The following is a 16,776-nucleotide window of genomic DNA, read 5'->3' as shown; positions in this document are numbered from 1 at the left end:
GATCAGTATTTCTTTCAGTCTCCAAACCCACTCCACCACAGCAAAAACCAAATTGTAAAATAAATAGTTTTAACTTTTTACTATTAGCAATCTACTGTGCATTTCATACAGAAAGAAAACAGGAACCATATTATAATGCCACCCACTTGAAACCAGCAAAATAAAACTAGTATCTATGAGGGAGAGCAAATTACCTTGGCTCTTCCTCAGGAGTTTTTAGATCAGCATGTTGACTACTGCAGGATGAGGGGCAAATTACACTGCCCCCAGCGGTCCCAGTTCCTTTTTCCACAATTCTTACAATAACCTCCTTTACAGGCTGAGGAATTTCCACAACATCATCATCAGACTCTTCACAACAACATATGGGGAAGTTGAAACCAGGTGATGGAAGTAGTTCTGTTAACAGTGACTAAGTAGTTCAGTTGACAGTGATGATATCCCTCTATTTTCATCTTTACCCTGCTGATATCCTCGTGCAATAGAAATGTGCTAGCAGCAATGGAAAGCATTGCAGTATTAGTGATGGACTGGGTAGGATAAAAGACAGCCTATTGATTTAATAGGGTCCATGAGGAGATCGGACACAGTCTCCCTGACGCACATTGTTGATCCATCCACTAACTTTGCCAACTTCCATATATGAGTCACCCAGAACTGAAGCTTAGGACTGGCAATCTCTCGCTCTAGATAGTTAGAAAAATTGCCAATCATTTCTTTGCCTTTTATGCTAAGTTGCTGGTATGGGTACGAGTAAGTGTTCGGGTACGTGGGTACGGTATGCCGGTATGGCAATTTTTTTTTTGGGGGGGTTTAGGTACGTCCATACAAAAAATTGTAAAAATCATAAATATATACATATATGCAGCCTAAAGAGTAGAAACAAAAATTAAATTTAGAATCCCAAATATCATCCATATGCTAAACAAAACTTGGAACTATCATATATGATATAAATATAACAAATTTACTGTAAGTCTAATCTAATATCCATTTGTCAAAATTTGAATGTTATAATAGATATATCGAATTCATTGTTCATTGGTTCAACAATAAAATAGCACAATTAATAATCAGCATCATATGGCTCACTAGGAAGATCATGATCAACATCATCATTGACATTAGATGATGTAGCTAGAGTAGTGGAACCACATGCAGCCTCACTGCCATTTGCACTAGCAGCAAATTGGCAATTGGACTATCCAAAAAGTAAAGATTGTGTGGCAGCTGAAAAATCCAAATCAGTTTGCTCTGGATCTACATCCCAAAATTTGTGCTCCCATCCTTGTACTCATTTTGTTTATGAGTAAGAAGGCGCAAGTTTGAATGCACATAAACTAGCTCTTTCGCCTTGCTGCCAATCGGTTGCGTTTCATTGAGTGGATAAAGGAGTTTGTGCTCCAATTTCGTTCAGATGAAGAGGAACTAGCAACCTATTGAATAATTGACACTAAGTGAGAGGGCGACAATTATAAAATTAACTTCAAATTTTAAATTAATAATTTTATTATTTTAAAATAGTAAAAAATATAAATTTAGAGAGCAAAAAAAATTAAGAAACTTGTGATAAAAGTTTGATTGCAAGAGTTTGAAGGTTTGGTGATGTATGGCCATTGAGGTACCACCAAGCATGAGCATCCTTCTTAGACTTGTCACGGAGAGTGGAAACACTTTGACCATTGGAGGCTACAAAATCAGCAAACTCACTTGTCATTAAATCCTCCATTTCAAAATCGGGGAAGAGTTTAGTAAGTGGTGTCCTACACCCTTCACTGATTCTGAATCTCTATTTGGTGGTACCCTTGATGGCTTAGCAAGCATTTCATCACTATAAAATTTGGGAGTCAATGCAAATGCAAGAAGATGTAGTGGGGTGGTCATTTTGTTCCATTGCTCAACGCAAATTGACTGAACCTCTTTGAAGAAAGTTTCTTCAGGATCTTGCTCTTTTGCATTAATGATGACTTTCATTTTCTCAATCATCGAATCAATGCCATCATATACCTCTCCCAAACATGGGTGATCCATGTTAGTATAATGGATCATACTCATGATGGGCTCAGTGAAACTCAGAAGATATTCCACTCAATCCCACCAAGTGTCATCTAGGATCATGTGCTTTACATTTGTTGCTCTTTCAGTATTGAATTGCCTCCATAGGGACCAACTTTGACTAGTTACCATTTTAGCAAGTGGCTCTTGCACCTTTACAAGTCGCCTCAAGACGATTGTGTTGGATGCAAATCAATTCTTAACAACCTATTCAAAAATTACAAATAAAAATTAGAATACAAAGAAGACATGATCAAATTTAAAAAATAAATTAATGATTACTAAAGTGAAATGTAGAATTAAAAAATTGAAGTGTTTCAATTACCTTTAGCAACTCCAACTGTGAAAATAGTCTGAAAATGGCCTGTGACATGTTATGGTTTGTGATGAACATTTGGATCTCTTCATCCTCCGCATAAATTTGTTTGATCCAATGTATTTTGCTGCCCATCTTTTGTAGCATGAGGTTGAGAGAGTGGATAACACAAGGTGTCCAATATATGTGTTCAAACCATGTCTCAATCAACATACCTGCAACTCTACAATTCTTTGCACTGTCCGTTATTATTGGGACAACATTTTGAGGTCCCACATTTTGAATGCATTGTATAAGGATGTTAGCAATAAGTTGTGCATCCTTCCCCTGCCCCTCACAATCCACAACTTTCAAAAACATTGCCCCTTTAGGGCACACGGCAATTACATTAATTAATGGCCGATTTTTGGTATCCTTCCATCCATTAGAAATGATGGACACCTTTGTTTGTTCCCATGAATTTCTAATGGGAGCCAATGCATTGTCTATGCTTTTTACCTCCTTTGATAGTAAGGTGCTACGCACCTTCTCATAACCTGGCCCTGTGTACCCTTGTGGACAATATGGTGATCGTACCACATTAAATGACAAACCGTTTGCATATAGACATCTTCCAACGGATTGATCTGCAATCTCTCTAGCATCATTCTTAAATGCTCTCTCTAATGGTCCCCTGCTTCTCTTCACAATAACAAGTTCATCAATTGTGTCCAAGAATGGGTGGCTCTTTACCACAATATCAGGAAAATTACTATAAGATGGAGAAGTAGGGGGCCTCTTTGATCCACTTCCTCTTCCTATCAACAAAGGATGGTTTGAGGCACGACCAACTCTTGCATTTGCTTCCTCTTTCTCTCTAATATATCTTGCTATTTCTTGAGGTGACATCCCATTTCCATCCTTTCCTAGACATGGTTTGATTCCTTGTTGGGGAATGGCACAAAAATGGGCTTTGACATGGTTGTAGGAGCTAGCTTTTTTCGCTTTACAAAAGTTGCATATCCAATTAAATGTTCCACCACCTTTTACTTGGTCTATTCTTTTGACATATTTCCATAAAGGTAAATTTGGGTCGTGTTGTGACCATTTCACACATCGCCCCATTAGAATGGGGACCCCCTCTTTTTTGCTTTTTGTTTTGCTTTCTCTCTGCTTTTGGAATTTTGAAGTGAGTGGTTGTCTATCTGGGCTAGGGCTAAACCTTAAAGGTTCTTTTTTGGTATCATTCAAGCTAAGTCCAGTCAAATTTTGGAAAATTGTTTAATGTCTCCCTGAGGAATTGAGATTGTCAGAATAAGGTATACCTTTCAGAGGAGTCAAATGGGTCTCAGGTTAGCTCTTGATTGAATGAAGGTTTTTAGGGCAAAGTCCTGTTTGTTTCCAAGTTTGAGTCAGTTAAATTTGGTCAGTAAGAAAGCAAGTCTAGTCGGCCAAATTAAATAGGGAATGAAATGGATCAAGAGCCTGAAAGTGTAAAATTCGCTCCTAACCCTTGCTGAGGGTCCAGGGCGAAATTCCTTGTAAATTGGATTTCCTTCACAATTTTGATTAAGTGTTTAACATGTTTGAAGAGGAATTTGTGTGTTCTTGCCTGGAGAGGTTTTGATCGATTTTTTTGAGAACAAGATGATAGCTGAAGTAGAAAAATCGCCCCTGACCCTTGCTGAGGGCCCAGGGTGAACTTCATTCTAAACACAATTCCTTGTTTTGAGAGGACTTGCTAACTGGTTCCTGGCCTTGAAAATGACTTGACTCTACCTTGTGAAGTGGTTTGAGACTTAAATTTTGAGCAGTTTAGCCTAAAATGAGAATTTCGCTCCTGACCCTTGTTGAGGGTCCAGGGCGAAAATGTTGTTTAAACTTATTTGGCACTAATTTTGGCTAACTTGTTTTGTGCTGGGTCTCCCGGAAGGAAGATTGGACGTCACTTGAGGCAATTAAAGGTTTGAAAGCGTGAAAATGATGAATTTTGGGCAACAAAGGTAAAATCGCTCTTGACCCTTGCTGAAGGCCTAGGGCGAAATTTTGATTTTTCCTCATTTTGCAGTGAAAAAGGATCAAGTTTTGAACATAGATAGAAAATGAACAACTCCCTCTACCCGCCTAAAAAAGTTTTAACTTGAAATGATGGAAGGCTTTGTTGAAAACCTAAAATTCACTCCTGACCCTTGCTGAGGGTCCAGGACGAAAATTCCTATTAGGGTCATTTCTGGCCTTGTTTGGTCAAATTGAGATGTCAAAGGTATGATGAATGGTGAAGTGAGCATAATGAAGTCCCCAAACTTGTTTGAAGATGAAGAGATGAAGGAGTTTTGCCCAGGAAAGGCAATTTCGCTCCTGACCCTTGTTGAGGGTCCAGAGCGAAATTCTTTATAAGCATATTTTTTGACCTTTCTTAGGCATGAAAACCTATTCATAGCACAAAACAAGATGAAATCTTTCTTAGCAAAGAAGTTTAGAGGTGAAAAGTGAAGCATTTTGGTCTAGATGGCAAAGTTCGCTCCCGACCCTCTCTGAAGGCCCAGGGCAAAATTCTCAAAAACACACTTTTCTTGCAAAGTCAAAATGATTTTTATGGTTGGAATGAATGTGGAGAGGCGTGTTTTGCCCATTGAAGATAATTTGGATGGCCAACAAAGAAGCAATCAAGATAAACAGGGAAAATCGCTCCTGACACTTGTTGAGGGTCCAGGGTGAAAATTCTAAAAAACCTACTTTTTCCTCCAAGCTTGAACGAAGCTAAGCCTAGACACGAGTTTGAAATGATGTTTGAATTGCCTTGAAGTGAAGAAGGATTGTTGAGAATGAGAGTCTTGAAGGCAATTATCTAAATTGCTCCTGATCCTTGGAGAGGGTCCATAGCGAATTTCCAATGTTCTCTCCTTTTCTTGTAGAATTAAGACAAAATCTTGCTATATCTTCTTTGGATAAGAGAAGGACGTGATGTGTTATGCCTTAGAGGTGATTTGAAGTCTAAAGAATGAAGGAATATGCTTAAAATTCAAATGTCGCTCCTGACCCTTGGAGAGGATCCAGGGCGAAAATCATAAAACCAACATGGTCCCTTCAAGATTGTGCTAAGGCAAGGTTATACTAAGGTAGAAAAGGCCTTAAAAGACATGATGAATAAAGGTTTGCTTCCAAAACTTGATGATCCTGGGCTAGGAAAGAAAAATCACTCCTGACCCTTGCTGAGGGTCCAGGGCGAAAATTTGAAAACCTCTTATTCCACCTTGCAGAAACAAGACAAATTTGGATGGAGTGGATAAGGAAAGACATTACCTAGTGATGAATAAAGTTTCAACGAAAAATGATGATGGATTGAGCCTAGATTTGCAAAATTGCTCCTGACCCTTGCTGAGGGTCCAGGGCGAAAAACTTGGAAAGAGAATTTTTTTGCTTAGTTTGGAGGCATAAACATGATCTTGCTAGGTGGAGAAGTTTTTAGATGAGGAAGTGAGGATTTTTATTCGAAGTTGCAAAAATTGCTCCTGACCCTTGCTGAGGGTCCAGGGTGAAAAACACCAAAATCACACTTTTTCTCCTAAGTTGGATAGAGCTAAGTCTGGAATTCAGTGAGAAAACCTATTTGAGATGCCTTGAAGAAATTTTGAGCTTTGAAAAATGTCAATTTTGAGCCAAATTGTGAAAATCGCTCCTGACCCTTGGAGAGGGTCCAGGGCGAAATCATTAGCAAAACTTCAATAAGACCTTGATCAAAAAATTGATATTCTCCAGTTTGCACTAAATCACCAAAATTGCTAAATTTGAGGCATGTGGAAAATTAAATTTAAATTCGCATTAATTTAAAAGCATTTTGCATTTAATAAATTAATTTTAAGCCTTGAAATAATCGAAATTTTACCTTGGAGGATTAAAATTAATTTAAAAAAAAAAATGAGCGTTCAAGGCATTATTTTGCCTTTATTTTGCAAGTCGGCCACCCTTTTTTGGAGATTTTTTATTTTTTACCCTCTTTTTTGCCAAGTCGGCCTTGAAGGGAGTAGGGTGAGCGCTCTATATAATGGGGATGCTTTGTTCAAGTTTAATCATTCATTCATCCCTTCTAAGTGTGAAATTGAAGAGCAAATTGGAGGAGCGAAATATAGCTTGTTTGGAGCGAATTTCTTCTAAGTGTGGATACTAAGGAGGGTGGAATTTATTCTTTTTGAAGCTAGAGGAGGCGCAATTCACCCAAGAGAGGGCTATGATTTAAACCTTGCCTAGCAAAATCCATTTTTCTTGCATCATTTTCAAAGGTCTTAGAGTTTAATACTCAAGGGGAGGTATGGCGAAATTATCCTAATATCCTTGTTTAAGACTTGATTTTGGGGCACTTTTTAAAAAAAAAGTCTAAGTGTTGATTAGTTAATTAGGAAATGATAACTCTAGATTTATCATGAAGTTTCCTAATTAATATCTTAAATCTTCCTTTTTGAGTCTTATTTTCTACCCTTTAATCCTCAAGGACTAATTTTGAAATGTTGTGTAGGTATCAAGATGGCGACTCCAAAGGCGGGACTATCTACTAGTCGCCCGACTCTCATCAAAGAAGACCAGAGGAATGACGAATTGGAGACCAGGATCGTGTCCAAATGGAGTAATATCGGAGACACCAACTTAGGAAACTTCAATGTGAAGAAGTTTCGAGAGGTCCCCTACATTGGCAAGCCATCACCTGTTGCGAAGAAGATAATTGAAAGTGGCCTCATCAAGGCGGCAGGTTTCCCTCCAGCAGTCAAGTGTCATGAGCTGATGATCGAGTGTGCCTGCCACTATGACTCACAATCAAGGATGATCGTATCCAAGGAGGGGAACATCTTAGCTTACCTTTCAGAGGAAGCTATAAGTGAAGCTCTTCATCTTCCAGAACATAAAGATATGATTTACAAAAGCTTAGAAGGAGCCAAGTCGATGTACAAAGATGATCCCGATACTTGCTTGAATCTCATCAATAAGAATTGGTTGCTCAAAAGTTGGCCCCGCCTGAACAAGATTCCCAACACTCCGCATAGGATCGACTTCCAGGAAGAGTACAGAGATTTGATAACTTTGCTCAATCGAGTTACAGGGGCCCCTCAGGCCTTCTACTTCGAAAAGTGGATGTTCTTCTTCATTCAAGTGATAGTCCAAGGAAAAGGAATGCTTCATTGGGCCAGAATTATTAGCAATTGTCTAGATGTGCAGTTGAGAAGGCTAAGACCCACCAAATCGTTCTACATGAGCTCATATGTTATGTATGCCTTAATCAGGAGTTTCGAGTATGCAGGGCTACCTCACAGAGGAGTGATCGGAAGAGGACCCGGAGAGATGAGAGTTTGTGACTCTTATGTTCATTTGCATCATCCACCTAGAAGTGACTACAAGTTAGTCTATGATACCTTCACGATGAACGTTACTAGGATATTGCAAGGTGGGATTCATAATCGACTATCTCTGGATGCACAAGAACTTGTGAAGAAGTATGGTGCATGGTTCATCCAATTTCAAAAGTTTACATACATCAGAGTTCAAGGGTGTCCTTCACCTCCCTACATGTTGCTGAGGTATGCGACAGACAGGATAGTGCTACTTGAGGTAACTAGACAGTTGGCAGCTTATGCGAAGGCATCCAGACACAAGCATGGAAATGGAATTCCCGTGCCTATCATATTGGGGAATTCAGTTGAGGTATGTCCTAACACTCGAGCCTCAGATGATGCAGAGAAGGAATGATCTTTATATTCATTCACATCTTTTGCCTCGCGGGTGAATTTTGATCCTCACGATTATATGGAGGAGACAAGCAGTAAGAAGTACAAACATGAGTTTCAGGTGGAGGACTTTTGGATGAATCTCCCAAGTGATTTAGAGGTTAAAAGAAAGATGCATTCCAGGCTACCCTTAGATTTCATCAGGAAATGCAAAGTTTATAGAGCAGCTGATCAAGCCCAGGATAATGGTAGACACCTCCAGTCATCCTATGAGAAAGAAAACAAAGGAGTAAAGATAGATTGGAATGAGCCCGAGGTTTTAGACTTGAGAGTTTTGATGGCCCCTGTTTTATCATGCACTCGTAGATGGGTAGATGTACAGCATCAGAAGTTGAAAGAGCAGAATATATCAATGACTTATACTTTGGAGGCAAGATCAGAAGAAGGAGAAGCAAGCGTAAGTGAGAACACTTCTCATCCTAGAGGTGCAAAGAGGAAAGAAAGACCTGAGAAAAGAGAACCTTCCAAGAAGCAAGAAGCCAATCATGGTCACCCATCAAGCACATCTTCTCGACATGAAAAGAAGGCAAGCCAAGGGGAAGGTCAAGGGAAGATGGTACCTGAAGTTGATGAATCTATGGAATCCATGGTGCAAAATGATAAGCCAGAGAAGGGACAGACACCTCAACATTCCTCAAGTCAATCTCCCCAAGTTGATGCTAGTGAGCTACATGAAGAGAAGAATGATGATGAAGTGACATCTCCTCTTCGAGAGGATGGACCACTGCCTAAAGAAATACAAGTAAGAGAAACAAGATCCGCCATTCCGAATTGGCTAAAAGAGAGACTAACAAGGGTAGTTGTGGTAGAAGAGGAAGAAGATGTATTTGATTTAGAAAGCCTTATAGGGAGTTCTCAAGAAGTAATGGAAAAGAAGAAGGCCGCAAAAATGTCCAAGGTAATAAGGGATGAGACAGGATCCAGGAAATTGCAAATAGCTACACCAGTAGTGGACAAGTATGAAGGTGAGATTCTTGCAGATGAGTATGACTTAGAAACATTTGAGCTTGGTCCACTTACCACTGAACAAGCAATGGAAGAGGCAACCGATTCATTTGAAGCACTTAAAGACCAGCTTAAAGAAGAAATGGAAAAAAATAAGAAGCTTGAGAGAGAGGTCGGTGCTTGGAGAAGGCTATTTTAGTCATCTCAACCAGCCCTTGAGACGTCAGGATCCAGCAGTATCTCCGTTACAAGCACTTCCTCTTGAATCAGTTGGCAAAGCAGAAAGGGTCAAGAGCTTGGTTCAGCTTATGAGCTCTTGGATTGATAAATGCCACACGGTAGCCATTGAATTTGCAACAAAAATGATGAAGACAATTCATCGAGCTATCCAGGTCCTTGAGGTTATCCATAATCTAATGATAACTGTAGCCGCTTTCACTCACACTAGAGATGTTATCATTCCTGTTCTGCAAGTGATAAGGCAAACACCAAGACGGATCCTGGCACAAGAAAAGATAATGGATGGAGGAACTCATAACCTCCTACAGTGGTCAGCTTTGCTCCAGATGAAAGAGGTCCTTTTTGAAGACATCAACACCAAATGCAGTCAAGTTGAAGGTGTCATCCATCCAATTCAAGATAGGGTGTTCGAAGTGTTGTGTACCATTCTTGGCAGGTGGATCGAGATTGAGACAGATGTGGACATCCAAGAATTGGAGGAGAGAGTCAAGGTCATCTTCTGCAAAGAGGAGAACGTCATCACAAATGAGCAACGAGATCTAATGTTCACTACCATGTTCCTGATTGAGAAGATCAAAGAACTTGAACCTGGATGGGAGACAGCTCTTCTCATTGCTTTTGATCAAGTCCTTCACTTGGAAGAACGAATGAAGAATCTTCCTGAGATTCCCATTGCTGAGATTGAGGGAATTGTGTCTAGATTTGTTGGATATGCTAAGAAAGAGCATAGGAAAGGGAACAAAATTCTAGATGAAAAGTTGTTATAGGATGATGTGGCAGCGTAATTCCTATTGGTCTATGTTTCCTCGATTTTTGTGCCAATTAAATATTTGGCTATGCATTTAATAATGTTCATCTAAATAGGGACCTTTTTTGTAACAAACCGTAATTAGGGTTTAGGTGTCAAAATCTCAGCCATTGATCTTCTTTCGATCTGGGCCATTCATTGTATTTGAGGATGCTATATATACCCTCACTCATTTTCATTTTGATAATAGTTAGAAGTTAGAGAAGAGAGAGAGTTTAGAGAGAAGAAAGTTAGTGTAGCAAGATTGAGTAGTGAAGAAAGAATTTTGAACAATTGTTGTCCATTTGGCTTTGAGATCAATAAAATATTGAAGTTATGGTGTTTTATTGCAATACTTGTGGCAATCTTCATGGTTGTTTATTTTCTTGAATCATTCTCAGTCGAAGTAGTATTTAAGTTTAAGTTTGAAGGACTAAGTGTTGTGCCTGATCTTTGGTGAGATTCATGTTCCAAACCACTAGCTTCTTACTGATTGTAAGGACGCCTTGTGTGGTCAACTGGAGATATTGAGATTGCTTAAACATTCAATCATTGTTGAAATATTGATACGTATCTTTATGATGGTATCTATATCCTTGATGATTTGAAAATCACTGAATCACCTTAGAAGATCGCATCAATTCCAGTAGAGTTGTAATTTCTTGGCAATACTGAAATTTGTAGAATCTTACCAAGTCTGGCCTACATTGAGTCATTCTTAGGATTAGATTAGAATTCATCTCTTGAAACCCTTGTCTTTTGCTATTTTTTGAGAATCTGTTAGTATTAGGAAAATCCTGTTCCTGCAGTTAAAAGAGAGTGACACGGACCAGCTTTCTCAGAAAGTGCGTAAGACCCCTTGAAGAAACAGCATTTACAACGACCACTGGTGCTTATCCACACGTAGAGATCCTACAACGAAGAACCTTGAAGTCACCCTGATTGATCCTTTTCGCAATATCTTCAGCATTCAGAGGCTTTAATCAAGAGAGGATAAGGTACCATTTGGGTATTTTATTCTGTGTTTGGCTGTGTACAAAATACACGTCAACAGGTCGGTTTTGAAAGTTCGTTGAGGAATAGAGCTAGCAGTCGTTGCCATTATGATATCTACAACAAGTTAAAAAATAATTATTAAAATTTAATATTAAACAATAAATTATAAATGTTAAATATTTAAAATTAATTTAAAGTGATAGTGAAATTATTAATGATTATGTAAGTAAATATATTTACTTACATAATCATTAATAATTTAACATTTTAAATAAATCATTAACATTTTGAATTAATTTTAAAATTAAATATTTTATATTTAAATTTTTTAATTTTATACAAATATAAATCATTGAATTAAAATCATAAAATTATACTTCAAAAATTAAAATTAAATTCTAACTTCCTAAACAAAAAAAGAAAACCTAAACCATAAAGGATAAAAATCTAAATTTATTAGCTTATTATAATAAATAAATAAAATAATTTAAACAAACAAACAAATAAAAAAAAATATATAAATCCTAAAACTATAGTAAAACAAATTAACTCCTACCTTGCCGTGACCTGTCGCTCTGCCGGTGTTGAGCTCTACCTGGGTCGTGTTGGGCTGTGCTGGGTCGCTCTTCTTGCATCCTGCGTCGCTCTTCGTTTGTGGCTTCTCTTGCATTCTTCATGCTTCTCCTGCGTTTTTTTTTGCCGCCAAAGAGAACCCAACGTATTAACTATTGTTTTGCTTTTCGCCTTAGGGTTTGTATTAAACCCGTTTTTCAATCAAAAAGCGAAAAAAACCCTCGAATTTTGTGCCCGATGTGGATTCATAAAAAAAACATGACGAAATTGCCACATCATTCCAAATTCATCGGGATTCTTGGTTGGAAAAGTGGATGCATTTCCAGGGCTAAATGAAGGAACCCTGTCAGATTCCATAGGGATTCCAGGACGATTCAGATTCGGAATCGAATTGTACCTGGAATCTGCAGAAAAAATGGATGTACCGGTAACTTAGCTTCTATGTGTTCCTTCCATGTCTGACCGTTGGCATCGGTTCCTTCGTTGGCATCCACCACCCCCTTTTATCTTCTTCATTATCAGCATTGTCAGAGGTGGTAGCCATCTTACGTCTCTGCATTCTTCTCACAAGCAATCTTTCAACAACACTAAGAAACCAGCAGGCGGAAGCACAAAAATACCCCTTGGCTTCTTTTTTGCATGATACTTCCCCTCCATAATAATTGATTATGATGTCCAAGCTGTAAGAGGAATGAAACAATCATGATTCATAAATGGTCTTCTTACATCGCACCTGACCAAGCAACGTTTATACCATCCTCCTGCCTCCGTTAGGCTATCACACGTGCCATCTGTCTATGTCAACAATAGTTGACTCATTCCAGCCCCTTGTCAGGCAAATGTTTAGAAGAATACATCTACTTTTTTTTAATTTATAATCCTAATATATTGAATATATGTAAATAAAAAATATCTTTTTTTTTCGATCGGTTATAAAAAATATCGCGTGATCCCTCCCTTCCCTTGTGAATTCCCGCAGAAACAAAAATCAGTGGAGCAAAATGGATGTTATTCATTGATCTTCCATGATACCTTTTGTCTCTGAGAAGAGATAGATTTCTACCCCTTATGTGTAGTAGCAGTTGATGTGTGTATGCCCATGGACTGGAATTACAAACAACCCAAAGAAGTTTGGTTTGTTGTTGTTTGATCCAGAATTGTTGTGGAGGCGGATAAGGGACATAATGGAGTAGATTGGAATGGTGGGGTGGTCTTAATAAGATATTCCTATCCTAAGGTGTGGCGAATTGCTTCTCAAGTTTTTCAAAGAATAGATCTCTCCCTTCTATGAAGTCTTGCCGTATTAAGATGAGAGCTGTTAAAGGGTTGGAATGCTCCGAGGACTGCATTTCTAGTGATGGCTCTGCTATAAGGGATGCGGGATCCTGTTTGGCTGGACAAAGTTCTACAGTGCTTGACAAGAATGACCTGTCGATGGATGGTGTGTCATAAACAGTGCAACAGGATCCTCTGCTAGCATTCAATGTTGCAGCAAGGCCTAAAATAAATGCAATTTTGTGAATTCTGCTGGTGCTTTGTATGAAGCTAATATTGAGAACAATGGGGCATCTGGGTGTGATTCCTAACTGTATGGCCTGACAAAGCGTCAGCCTACCAGCTCTCTTTGTGGTTTGATTTGGAAGGCTCACACTCATTCTATTCTTGGTTCCTCCATTTATTGGTTGGGTGCTGATTGTGCTTTGAATGCTATGGGTAGGGGCCCAGCCTACAGCCCCAAAAGGCCTACATTCACTGTAGAGATCATTATAAATGCAAAAGTTGTGCATCGTGAAGATTACCTGGTTTAACATGCACTGATTTATAATTTATAAAGTTTAATCTGATCTCCATGAGCGGATCTCCACATCCCGAAAATAGTTCCTAGAAGGTGAAATCTACATTTATTCTTGTGCTTGTGCATTCTTCATTTTGGAGTTCAATTTTGTGAAGGATAAGGAGTATGTGCTGAAAATGGGTCCTTGGGATTTGAAGAATAATTATCTGTGCATCTGACCCTGGTTACCATCCTTAACCTGCACAATGATTTTTTTCCTTATAGCTGCATTTTGAGTAGGCTGCCTTAGTTGCCATTACATTATTGGTTGACTTCCGGGTTGGTAGCCACTGCTAATTCATTTGGAAAGTTTGTGAATTTGGGCCAATGAAACAAAAAACAGTACTTGCACAACTTATGCCTATTTTTGTGTGGAGATGGACCTTTCAAAAGAGCTCCCTGAAGAAATTATTCTGAATGGTGGAAATAAATGTTGGAGCCAATCTGTGGATTATGAGAAATTGAAATTTAGGAGCAGAAGATGTTTCATCCTTGGTCATCAAGCCTCCCAATGTGATAGGAAAGGCATTTGCAAAACACCAGGTTGGCAGGAAGGATGTCAACATCATTAGCTTCTTTGCTTATTTGTAATTCTTGGTTTTTCTTTATTGAGTTTTTTTTCCCTCCATTATTCTTTTCTTGCATTAGTGTTCCATCTTTATGTTCTAAGTACTTGGTTTTAGTATTAGCAAAGGCCTTAGTTTCCAATTTATTTTGTCTTCTTTTATTGTTTTACCTTTTCTTGTATCTCTCTCCTTGCTAGCTGTGTCCTTCCCACCTGCTTCACCCGACTCTTTATAGTCTCCATAGATCAGCAACAGTCTATTTTCCTACTTCTTGAGCATTCTTTCATCCTGATGATGGATCACATAGTGTGATCCGAAATGTTGATGCTAAAAAATCACACACAATCAAATCCAGAAACAACAACAATAGGAAGGATGTTGTAAACACAATTGAGAATTTTTTTCCTTGTGATTTACAAATTTTTTAAAGCCCTAGCTGGTTTGGTATGTCAGGGCATCCCCGAGCTGTTGCCAACTAGGGGGATTTTCCAGAGATGTTTCCCCTTTGCTGGTGGCAGTTTGAGGGGTCAGAGGAGTCCACCCTGGGGTTTCTGCATCCCAGGGAAGTACCTGTCCTGAAAATGTCATTTAGGTGGGGAATACATTCCAGTGAATCACTGGTTCTTCAAACTTTGCAGAATGCTGATTTCAGATCTCTTCTGGAGGGTTTAGATTTTAGATTTTTGTTAACTCTAAAACCATAGAAACTTTTACTCCAAATATTAAAGAAAATTAGTCTCAAAATAATATAGCTTGATCTCTTCAGGGATTTGCCATCTTCCCCCTCAGCTCTCTATTCTGTTATTGAATGTTTATTGGATTTTGATTCAAGAGAATTGCTTTTCCTTTTTTGTAACTATGTATTTTTTTAATAATAAAACAGTTTTTTTAAAGATAATAAATTACCATTAAGGTGATGTTTTAGGGAATAACTTTGTTTTTCGTGGAATGCTCCTTATAACATTTTCTGTAGCAATTATTCATCTGGATTAATTTTCTTGCAGATTCTGAAGTGATATTGTTGGCGTTTCTGGGCAAACTATGGAGCTTAATAACATCAATGATGCTTTTGACCGAGTTTCCAAGAAGCAGAAGATGTCATTTACAAAGACTCAGGATGTGATTGATTCAATTGGACAAGAAATTGAATTGGCTTTAAGAAAACTTGTAGATGGGTCTGGTGTTGATCAGAAGGCAGTTATTGCTGAATTGAATGCAAAGTTGAATGAAATAGGGCCAGCAAATCAGTTGGCAGGAACACAAAAGGAGCTTAATCCTGCAGTGAATAAATATGGTAAAGCTTTTGAGAAACAGTTTCACCCTGACATAGCCAAGGCATACAGGGAAGTGGAATTTGATGGCCATGTCATAAACATGATAATTGCATCACATTTTTACAGACAAGGGTTGTTTGAACTTGGAGACTGTTTTGTAAGGGAGGCTAATGAACCTGATGCAGCATCTTTGAAAGTTCCCTTTGTTGAAATGTATCAGATACTTGAGCAATTGAAAGCAGGAAATCTCCAGCCAGCTCTTGCATGGGCTAGTGTTCACCGTGATGAACTCCTGCAGAAAGGATCTTCTCTTGAATTTAAGCTTCATCGGTTGCGATTTCTGCAAATTGTTCAAGGAGGTAGTAGAAATGATGCCTTGCAATATGCAAGGAGTTTCTTTGCACTGTTTGCGTCTCAACATATGGCAGAAATACAAAAGCTTATGGCTTGCCTCTTGTGGGTAGATCGGCTTGAGGTCTCTCCATATTCTGACTTGTTCTCTAATTCACACTGGGATGCCCTTGGTTTAGAATTAATACAAGAATGTTGCAGTCTCCTGGGCCAATCTTATGAGAGTCCACTTCAGGTAACTATCTCAGCAGGTGGTCAAGCACTTCCCACACTGTTGAAATTGGCTAATGTTATGGCTCTGAAAAGGCAAGAGTGGCATAATATGAAACAGTTGCCAGTGGAAATTGAATTAGATAGGGAATTTCAATTTCATTCTATATTTGCTTGTCCGGTGTCTCGGGATCAAAGTACAGATGATAATCCTCCAATGCTGATGCAGTGTGGTCATGTGCTTTGCAAGCAGTCAATTGCAAAACTTTCAAAGGGAAATTCACGAACATTTAAGTGCCCGTACTGTCCTAATGAAACAACCGTGGCAAATTGTAAACAGCTTTACTTCTGAAAATTGTTAGTTGTTCTTAAGCGTACTCTCTTGGGTGATGTATGTGGATGTACTTTTCTCATAAATAACAGGTGAACAGGTTTTCATTGGAATTGACCATCTTTCTGGGAGAAGAGGTTCAAAACTGGTAGATATTTCTTACTATCCAGGTCATTTTGGAACACATGGGATCAATCTCATGAAGCCTCTTGCTGACAGGAAAATTTGTGAATATGAAACATTTATAAGGATTGCAAGAGCATCACCAGTGCTTTGTGTGAAATTAATTGGGGATCATTGGTATTAGCACAGTCGTTCTGTATCTATTTCTTATGGTAGGAAGGAAGAGCTGTCGCATTTATATGTTCCTACCATTCAACCTTTTGCATTTGAAAATGCCATTGTAAATAATTTGGGTCATACCTATTGTTATTTGTTGACTATATATTGCAGTAACTACTAAAAGATGATGTGCATTTCGACTGTGTTATTGCTGCCCTAATATTTCAAAAAAGAGATGACACAATGCTATTCCTTTTTAGTAA

General features: G+C 38.5%; 1 protein-coding gene across 2 annotated transcripts in view; it reads left to right on the top strand.

Annotated features, from left to right (window-relative positions):
• The window catches only part of LOC131040515 (protein RMD5 homolog), a 47,846-nt gene extending 31,070 nt beyond the window's left edge, over window positions 1-16,776 (top strand). For both annotated transcript variants that reach the window (XM_057973460.2, XM_057973459.2), the window contains one exon: window positions 15,070-16,776. In XM_057973460.2, coding sequence (XP_057829443.1) covers window positions 15,107-16,252 — 1,146 coding nt within the window. In that variant the 5' untranslated portion in view covers window positions 15,070-15,106 and the 3' untranslated portion in view covers window positions 16,253-16,776. The remainder of the gene's footprint in view (window positions 1-15,069) is intronic.

Source organism: Cryptomeria japonica, chromosome 6, assembly GCF_030272615.1.
Source record: "Cryptomeria japonica chromosome 6, Sugi_1.0, whole genome shotgun sequence".
Lineage (NCBI taxonomy): Eukaryota > Viridiplantae > Streptophyta > Pinopsida > Cupressales > Cupressaceae > Cryptomeria > Cryptomeria japonica.
This window is presented reverse-complemented; position numbering and strand designations above follow the sequence as displayed.